At 49.0% G+C, this 10,422-nt stretch overlaps 1 protein-coding gene across 1 annotated transcript in view; it reads right to left on the bottom strand.

Moving 5' to 3' along the window:
• The window catches only part of Slc35f3 (solute carrier family 35 member F3), a 101,134-nt gene that overhangs the window by 73,723 nt on the left and 16,989 nt on the right, over positions 1–10,422 (bottom strand). Inside the window, exon 2 of the mRNA XM_021220746.2 lies at positions 4,464–4,788. Within this exon, the coding sequence (XP_021076405.1) occupies positions 4,464–4,788 (325 nt within the window). The remainder of the gene's footprint in view (positions 1–4,463; positions 4,789–10,422) is intronic.

The raw sequence follows: 10,422 nt of genomic DNA, 5'->3' as shown, positions 1-10,422 counted from the left end.
TCTCTGTCTCTCTCTCTCTCTCTCTCTCTCTGTGTGTGTGTGTGTGTGTGTGTGTGTGTGTGTGTGTGTGTGTTTCATTCAGGAACCCAGAACACTGGGGGCATGGGTAGCAAGAAACACTGCCAATAATACCAGGATCAATCTGAGTATTTAATTGGGTACTGGGTACTGCTACAAAGTCTTCCCTGAGTTCTGGCCACGCCCCTTCCTCCATGCAGCCTGTGACTATCCGCTGGGACATTCCAGATGTCAGTGAGAAGCAGAGACCCCTCAGCTGGAACACATGTCTCCTGGGGATAGAGAGGGCTCGCTGGGAGACCCAAGGCGAGAGCAGAAATCCCAAGTCAGTGAGGCTATGACTCGCCCACTTCTACTTCCTGACGCCTATCTCAGTGTGAGATACCTGGCCAATGCTCTACCATAATGTCTGGAACCTCCAAGCTGGGAGCTCATTTCTCCAAAATGAACACCCTCATGGTGCTGGGGTGTTCTGCTCTCCCACAGTGCACAGGCGCAGGCTACCTCATTTGCTGGAGCCCTCAGTGGAGTCTCCTTCCTCAAGTCCATGCACTGAGCTGCAGACACCAGGGCTCTGGAATGTGTAAGCATCCGTTTATTAACAGCCTAGCTCTGAGAGTGTAACACATCCAGGGAGCCTTCCCTTGCACATGGAGCAGAATCAGAGTTCAGATATTGAAATATTCATCTGTTCTATGTGGCCGGGTGACTCCTGGACCCTCTTATTTAGTCAGGCCCAGCAGCATTTACATGGGGTTACACATGGGTCTAAGTGTGTATGTGGAAGCCAGAGGTAGGCACTGGGGTGTCTTCCTCCGTCTTATAATCCCATGTGCTCGGGCATGGTCTCTCACTGAGGCCTGTGCTTGCCAACTTGCTCTAGTGATTCCCCATCTCTTTCTCTAGAATGTTGGGGTTGCACGTGGGTTTCCATGTCTGCCTTGCTCTTATATGGGTGCTATAGACACAAACTCCAGTAACTGGCTGAGCCACCTCCCAGCCCTGGATCAGGAGCACTCTTTTAGAAAGCTGGAAGCAGAGAATAGGCAACCCCAGGGCTTTGACAGCCACTGTGCAGACACAGGCTAGCAGCAGATGGCTTCCTAAACATGGCTTAGGACAGCAACGTCCAGTTCACCCAGACCCGCTGCCACAAGGACCCAGTGACTTAGCTCTCTGCTCAACACTGGGTGCTGCATATCTGCTTCTCTTTGGTGGCTCCCCACCCCCCAGCTTTTGCTCAGGAGTGGCTCCCCACCCCTCAGCTTTTGCTCAGGAGTGAGCAGCTTTGTGTCCCCTGGAATCCCCAGAGGAGCTGCTTCACTCTCCAGCTTCCTTCTTGAGGCCACAGGCCTCTGCTTGGCTCCCGTTCCCTCCATTCTCTGCTAATGCTCTCTGCCAGGATACCCATCTCGGCGTCAGCTAAAGCTTCCTCTAGCATCAATTTTGATTAAAGCACAAAGATGAAAGATGTGATTTTAGGTTTTTTTTTTTCCCCCACTCTGTGCATCCTAGACTGTTTAAAATCCTCCCCCATCTGCACCGTGATGGGGTGACTTCCTCAGACTCTTCTGGCTATGGAGGGAGAGCCCTCCTTCACTCCTGGGGTGTGCTCATGCTTCTCTGGATACCATGAGCATCTCCATCTAGCCACAAAACTTCTATAACCCATGAAGACCACATTTAGAAGTAGGGATAATCTTCAAACTAGAAATTGTGCAAGGCTTTGTCTTCCACTCTCCCTCTCCTCCCCATTGTCCTCAGACAACACGACAGTTGTCTTTTTAATAACTCTTTTAAGTTCTTAGTATTACTTTTATTTATATGTATATGTTTGTATCTATATGTGGGTGTTTGGTTCACATGTGTCCCCCACAGAGGCCAGAAGAGGGCACTGGATTTACTGGATCTGAAGTTACAGGCAGCTGTGAGCTGCCCAGAGCATGATGGGCTGGGAACCAAACTCCAGCCCTCTGAAGAGCAGCAAGTACCTTTAGCCACTCACCCACTGTGATGGTTTGCATATACTTGTCCAGGGAGAGGCACTATTAGGAGGTGTGGCCTTATTGGAGTAGGTTTGTCACTGTGGGCGTGGGCTTTAAGATCCTACCCCTAGCTGCCTGGAAGTTAGTCTTCTGCTAGCAGCCTTCAGATGAAGACATTAGAATTCTCAGCTCCTCCTGCACCATGCCTGCCTGGATGCTGCCACTGCTCCCACCTTGATGATAATGGACTGAACCTCTGAACTTTTAAGTCTTCCCCAATTAATTGTTGTTCTTGTAAGAGTTGCCTTGGTCATGGTGTCTGTTCACAGCAGTGAAACCCTAGCTAAGACACCCATGTCTCCATTTTCTTTATTGTGTGTGGAGGCAGCATGGGGGTGGGGTGGGGCCTGTGCATGCATATCATGCCATACAGGTGGAGATCAGAGGACAACTCCTAGGGGGGTCAATGCCTCACTCCACCACGTGAGTCTTGGGGATCAAACTCAAGTTGAAAGGCTTAGGGCAAATGCCTTTGCCTGCTGAGCCATCTCACCAGCCCACTTTCTAGTCCTTTTCTGGATGTTTGCCCAGGAAGCCAGTAGACTGGAACCCAGGCACCGGTGCTTTTCTCTATATGACTAATCTTTCCATGTAGTCTTTCATCTTGCTTACTCTGACCTTGCCACCACCTTGAGTTTGACACCACGTGTGTGTTTTTAAGCCCAAGAGTTTAAGGTGTGCTAGGCTGCACCTGCCCCCAAGTGTCAGCAGTCATCCTTGTCCCCAGGTGGACTGTCCCTGCTGCCTGTGTTTAAGACAGTGCTGTGCTGCCTTTGAGGCTCAGGGACTCTCTCTGTGTGCATGGTTGAGGGGAACCGGAGGGAACATTTGTCTTGTCTCCTAATTACAGGCTGATACACTCAGGACCACTTAACTATCAAACGCATCCTTTCCTGGATGTCTGCTTTTCTCCATGACTCAGGACATTATTTCCTTCTTGCCCGTGGGGATTTCTTGGGCCCCGCTCATAGTTCCTAAATCTATTTGCTTCCTGTCTTGGCTGCTGTTCAGAAGTGCTTGCTGCATTAAGTATCTCCCCTGCCATTTCTGGCTGGCTCAGGAGCTGTTGCCTTAAGTCAGCATGGAAGACTCTACCGCCTCTGGGTTCTTGTCCCCACAGGAGGCTGGCCATGGAGCTCCATGCAAATACCATCAGATTCCCCCTCCTCTCAAATTTGTGTCCTGTGTTACAGGTAGATTTTTAAAAAGGATCCCAGCTCTAACTGTGTGAGGACACAAAGGCATATTCCTCAGATAAAATCTGGTTCCAGTAAAGACTGCCATCATTGTCTAACTTCTTTTCTCCCTGGTCCCAGCGATGTTCTTCCTTATCTAGGGCAACTTCAGACAGTAGGCTGTGCTATCCCAGGGTCTGGTGGTCCTGAGTGCTGTAAGAAAGCAATCTGAGCAAGCCTTGGAGGGCAAGCCAGTAAGCAGCACCCCTCCATGGACTCTGCATCAGTTCCTGCCTCCAGGTTCCTGCCTTGAGCTTCTGCCTGGATTTTTGCAAGGAAGGAGTGTGCTAAAGACACTTAAGACAGATATATTGTTTCCTTTCCCTCTCTAGGTTGTTGTCGGCCAGTGTTTTATCACAGCAACAGAGGCGCCACCTAGGACAGCAACCTTAAGGGGGATGTGTAATGGATGGGTGGGTATAGTTGGAGGAAGGTGGTGAGAACGCAAAGGAATAGCTATGACTTGTAGCTTTTGTTCAACCTCAGGGACTGATGACAAGCAGTTTTCTGTGGTCAATAGTGTTATCCCAGCCAACAGTCTTTCTTGGGTGTTTCAGGCAAGACAGGTTTGGACACAGCCCATGTTGGACACAGAGCAACTAAGGGCATGATATTATGAAACCCTGTGGGTCACACCAGTGGCTCTCCGGAAGGTCTCAGGGAAGCTGCTGTACGGTGAGGTTTGGGTCATCATTCCATGGGAGGTGATATGGTTTGTTAATTATGTACCCTGCCTTGTTGTCATTCTGTCATTTACACAAGGGAGGACATGTGCCCTGAACACCTGGTTCCCAGCGCTTCTGCCCTTGACCTCAGCATGACTCCATTCCCCTTGCCAGAGTGAGGGTTCTGTTTCCATGTCTATGCCTCGGAGCCCTACCATGGCCATTTCTAGCAGATGCTGCCTATTCCCTATTGCATAGAAACGGGCTACTGGGGGTAGGGGGAGGGGAGAGGTGAAGACTGGAGGCTTTATCATCGAAGGCAGAGAGAATTCTGACCTTGACTTTAGGACAGAGCAGGTGCATTTTCTGCATATTGTGGTGTCTCACCCACCCTTGATCCCTCCCGCAGCCCACCAGCGCTGACCTCCAGGGTCAACTCAGCTGCCTGGCACTTGGGGAATGGCCCCCAGGTGAGTGATCGGCGGTCTAGGAGTCCCTACCTGTATCTCTGTTTCACAGACTGCTTCTCTGTGGATTTGCACACATGTCCTGCGTAGTACAATGGGAAGAACAGAAAGTTCCAGTTGGTAGCAAACCACGTCAGGGTGAACGGGGCGTCGAAGGTCTTGAAAGTCAACCTGGCGAGCTGCGTGGAGCCGGACCAGGAGGCGCACACGCAGAACACGACAGCCACGCCCCAGAAGACCTTCCTGAGCCGCTCCTGAGAACATGTCCAGTTGTGTCGGCTTGTCCTCCCACCAGCCTCTGTCCCAGCTGGCGCCTGGGCCTCTGCAGGGCCCGGGGGCTCCCGGGGGCGCTCCTCCCCTGAAGAAGAGAAGGGGTGTTAGCTGGGTCTTCCACAGTTGGATCTCTGGCAACCATTTGGGGGCAGGCAGGTGGGGTGCTGGGTAATGCTCTGGACTACAGCTGGAAGATGTATGCTAGGTTTCCTAACCGAAGGACACTGGACCACAGGGAGTGGTTTCCCCAGGTCAGGCTCTGTCAGCATCCTTCAACACTGCCCTGGGGAACTTTATAAATGGCAAACTCTTGGGCTCCAGACCCAGATCCTTGGACTGCGCCTGATCTGCATGGAGAGTTTGAGAAACATATTTCCATAACAGATGGAGAAGCTGAAACACCAGGTCTCATATGTCCCAGGATGCCATCAAACTTGCTATGAAGTTGAAGATGACCTTGAACTTCTGATACCTCTACTTGTTCCTCCCTGGTTCTAGGATTATAGCTGTGTGCCACCACATCCAGTTTATGAAATAGTAGGGGGTTGAACCCAGGGCTTCACGCATGCTAGGCAAGTGCTCACTAACTGAGCTACATCCCCAGCCTGACATATTTATTTGCAGTGTCGGGAATGCAAACCCAAGGCCTTGTAATGCTAGGTAAGTTCCTAACCCTTAGCCATAACCCTGGCACTTGCCACCACTTTGAATATTGAAGCAGCCCCTCACTAAGTTGTCCAGGCTGGCCATGGATTTTCCACAGCTCAGGCTGGCCATGGATTTTCCGTAGCTCAGGCTGGTCTTGACCATAAGGTCCTCCTGCCTCAGCTTTTCTCAGCATTAGGATAACATGTGCCAACCACCAGGTCTGGCTTTTCACTTCACGTGTGTCAGCTCATATGTGTTTATATGTTACTGGGGTTGCAATAGGGCCTAGGGATTCTTCATGGAGGGGGTGAAACACTTTGATGTCTTCATGTTCCTTTCTGCCTGGCTCTGAAAAGCAGATGATTCTCCTCTTATCTGCATATCACACCCAAATAGACACTCTTTCTCCTTCCACCCGCTCTACCCAGCTCCCTGCAGATGGCCTCCAGCCTCACCTTCAAGCTTTTCCTCAAAGCCCCATGCTTTGGGCAGCTACTGTGACAAAGGCCATAGACACAGAAAGCCAGGTCACTTGAAGATGTCAGGCTGTAGCCCACAACTGGGGAGCACCAAGACCCTGAGAAGCCAAGAGAGGTGGTGTTCAGTGTGAGCATGGGCAGATGCAGACATGAAGAGCTTGCCTTTCATAGTGTCTCCCCAGTACTTGGCTGAATGGAGAAACATATTTGCCTGGAGGCCCTTGTCACAACAGGGGTGCAGGATATAGGCACCAAACATACTGGGCTTAACATACTCTGTATTTTGATTAACCCTCAACAGCCTTTAAACAGTTTCAATTGAATGAAAGCTTGCTTGCTTTCTGAAACATACTTCTATGGGGCAAATCCCAACTCAAGGTGGTAACTAAGTGAGACCATGGCTAGCCAACGCCATTCTCTCTTGTGTTGTAATGATGTACAGCTTGGACTGTGATGTAGCTCAGTTGGAATACAGGCACGCACAAGGCTCTGGGTACCATCGTCAACACTGCGTACACTGAACCGTGGCGGTGCACACCTGGGCAGGAGGATCAGAAGCTCATCCTCGGCTGCACAGTGACTCTGAAGCCAAGCCGGCTTCTGACATGTCCATTTCCAAGTGAGAAGACCCCAGGGAAACCACAACCATGACTCCTAGTCAAGCTTCCATGGGGCCCTGCAAGTGCTTTAGGGTTGAGAGGGGCACAAGAGAGAGACAAGAAGAACAGGCCTGGCGTCTTGCTTCAGGCTCTCCCACCAGTGTTTCCTGACTTGAATTACAGTGAATTTTCAAAACTTAGAGTGAATCCACTTCCAGCAGAAGTGTGACAAATTAATTTCCACCGACTACCTACCTGTCAGACTTGCCCAGCCCCTGAAACCCTGCGCTGCTTGGGCATTCAGAGTATCCCTGTCTCTGCTATGAGCTCATATTTTAAAAACTGGCAGAAATAAAGAAAACACCTGTTTAGGAATAAAACACAGGTTCATGGTAAGACTCCCGGGATTCACTGAGGATCCTAGCGTGCTTTGTCAGCCAGGGTTTTTATTAATGAAAGTGCAGAGGTCATGTTTGATTGGATCTGGAGAAACCCAGAGCACAGCAGAGGCACACCATGGGTGTCCTCTGTGAGGAAGTTTTCAGGGAGGGTTAAATGAAGAAGGAAACCCACCCTGAGTGGTGGCACCACTCCATGGGTTGGGGTCTTGGGCTGAGTGAAAGAGGTAACAAAGGAAAGCCGGTTGTGAGCCGTGTCACACCTCTGCCATCGTACCTTTCCCACTATGGTGGCCTGTGTCCCCAAACTGAGAGCTAAAATAGATTCTCCTTCCTTAAGTTGCTTCTTGACAGTGTCCAGCAACAACGAGAAAGATAGTCAATATGGTGTGGTGAGCTTGCCAAGGGCACCAGGCAGTGATAATGAGAAGCTCTGTGAACAGACAGAATGGCACCAAATCACACGACTGTGTGTATATGCACTTGTGTGAGCATGTGTGTGTGCATGCATATGTGTATGTGCGTGAGTGCATGTGTATGTCTGTATGTGTGTGAGAGAGAGAGCGCATGTAAGCAGAAGCCAGAGGTTGACATCAGTATATTCCTCAATCATTCTCCATCTTAGTTTTCAGACCGAGTCTTACTGAACCTGGAGCTCACTGACTCAGTGAAGCTGACTGACATGCATTCCCAGGGATCCTCCTGCCTCTGTCTCCTCAACACTGGGCTGTCAGGTGTACGAGACTTGTCTGCTTTGTTTTAGCTCCTCATCCTTCCACCTGGCACCATCCCCCATGTTCTATGCTGCTAACTCTGGACGGAACTACTCTCTAGCTCTGTAATCTCTCCAAATCCTGCTCACCAGGGGAGCATTACCAATAACAAATGAAATGAAGACACTTAACAACAACCCAGCGCGATATACTCTAAAAGCAATAACACTAAGTTAGGAACGGGTTCTCCCAAGGGTAACGTAGGCATCGGCATGCTAGCTAAATGGCTCTGCAGCTGAGCAAGTCTAGAGGATGCTGAAGAGACACGTTGTAGGAATAGTCAAGGTTCATGGGCAATGTGAGTCACCATGCTTGTCAGAGATGTGACACTTGTGGTGGGGACTACGGTGCCCTGGAACACACTTTGGGCAACACAGACCTACACCCATAAAGAGTGATAGACAAGGAGGAAGCTACCTCATCCCATTGGCTTGAGCATCGATATCCTGATTATGTTAATTCCCTCACAGTGCACGTGTGTGTATGCTATGTGCACATGTGTGCATAAGAGTTCTCCTATGTGTGTGTGTATGCTGTGTGCACATGTGTGTATGAGAGTTCTCGTATGCGTGTGTGTATGTGCATATGCTATGTGCATGTGTATGAGAGTTCTCCTATGTGTATGTGTGTATGTGTGTGCATATGTGTTTGTATGTGTATGTGTGTGTATGTGCATATGCTGTGTGCACATGTGTATGAGAGTTCTCCTATGTTTGTGTGTGTGTGTGTGTGTGTGTGTGTGTGTGTGTACCTGTGTGCTCCTGTGTATGGAGACTGGAATCAACTTTGAGTGACATCTCTCAGATGTGGCTTATCTTGTTTCTGAGACAGAGTCTCTCAGTGGCCTGGAGCTCACCAATTATGTTAGGCTGGCTGGTCAGTGAGGCCCAGGGATCTGCCTGACTCTGACTATTGGGATTACAAGTGTGTGTCATCATGCCTATCTTTTTATTCTTGTTTTTACATACATATGTGTGTGTGCTATGTGCACACATATGTATGAGAGTTCTCCTGTGTATGTGCACATGTGTATGTATGTTTGTATGTATATGTGTGTATGTGTGCATGCTATGTGCACATGTGTGTATGAGAGTTCTGTGTGTGTATGTGTATGTATGTATGTGTGTGCCTGTGAGCATGTGTGCAGATCCAACATTGACTCTGTGTGTCTTTCTTGATTGTACTCTACCTGGTATATTGGGTGGGATCTCTCACTGAGCCTGGGGCTCACCCATTCTGCTGGTCTGGCTAGGCAGCTTGCTCTGACAATTTCCTGTCTCTGTTTCCTGTTGGGTGGCTGCCATACCCACCCAACTTTTCTGTGGGTCCTGGGGATCTGAACTCTGGTCCATATATTTGCATGGCAAGTACTTCACCCACTGAACCATCTCCCTAGGCCCCATTTTTTTAAACATGAGAATTAAACAAGGTCCTCATGCTTGGGTAACAAGTACCTTGCCAACTGAGTTTCTTCCCAGCTCCTACACAATTTACTCCTAACACTTTCTACCACTGTGAATAAAAAATGAATTGTCTATTATTGTGTGTCAAAATGCCAAGAAGTGGAAAGGAAAGCAATCTGTGGTCACCACAGCACCAGAGCTGCCATTGCCCACATATGGCTGCATTTCCTGCAGACTTTTGTCTGAGCAGTACACTGGGGTCTCTCCAGGCCTGTGCCTCTGTTGCCCACTGACACATCCACAGGCGGACATGAGACTGCATCGTGCTTCTATCCTGCACTTAACCAAACATCATGTCTCACATTCTATGAGCAGGTCAATCAATCATCAGGGAGCCAGTGAGAAGCATTGAGGCTCAGTCCAGAGCACTAGGTGGTCTGTGACCAGGTATAAAGCACCATCCCTGTACCCGAGGAACTCAAGAGTGACAATTACAGAACACACATGTGCACATAGATTACAGAACAAACATGTGCACAGTGGATTGCAGAACACACATGTGCAAAATGGATTAAGAACATGTATGTGCAAAATGGTACTTCTGAAGTAACACAGCAGGGTACAGTAGGGAACCTGAAGCCTTACATAAGATTGGCAAAATGGAAGACTATAGGAGATCAAGGATAACTGTGTTTTGTCCCAAGACATTGAGCAAGATAATGAACTCTGAAATCCACTGTCACGTGTCACCCGTGATGATGTTCAGTCATGCAGTGGGATAGTGTCAGACGACTCTGTTTAACAAAGGAAGAGCAGGAAAAGGAACCAACTTAGCTGAAGACTGAGTGCAGAGCAGAGTGTGAATGTGGTTAGCATCTGCACCCCCCAATTTCAGTGGGAGAAAATGCATCTCACTATGTGGCATGTTCAGGGTTATAGTCAATGAACTGCCCAAATGATGCCCAGACAGGCTTTGGATAGGAGCTGCGGGGAGAGGGGCAGCCTCCCTCCTCAGACTCCTCTCAAGTCTTCAAGTCTGGGAAGCTTTTAAAGGGCTTTAGTTTCCCTAAACTGCAGGGTAAGCATTGTGTGTGTGTGTGTGTGTGTGTGTGTGTGTCTGTGTGTGTGGTATGTGTGTATGGTGTCTGTGTGTAGTATGTGTATATTGTGTGTGTGTATGTAGTATGTGTGGTATGTGTGTATGGTGTATGTGTATGTAGTATGTGTGGTATAGGTGTATGGTGTGTGTGCATGTGGTATTTGTGTGGTGTGTGTGTGATATGTGTGGTATGCTTGTATTGTGTGTGTGTATGTAGTATGTATAGTATGTGTGTATGGTGTGTGTGTGTGGTATGTGTGCTGTGTGTGGTATGTGTTTGTGTGTGTGTGTGTAGTATCTGTGTGTTATATGTGTGTGTG

The sequence above is a fragment of the Mus pahari genome, chromosome 20, assembly GCF_900095145.1.
Source record: "Mus pahari chromosome 20, PAHARI_EIJ_v1.1, whole genome shotgun sequence".
NCBI lineage: Eukaryota > Metazoa > Chordata > Mammalia > Rodentia > Muridae > Mus > Mus pahari.
This window is presented reverse-complemented; position numbering and strand designations above follow the sequence as displayed.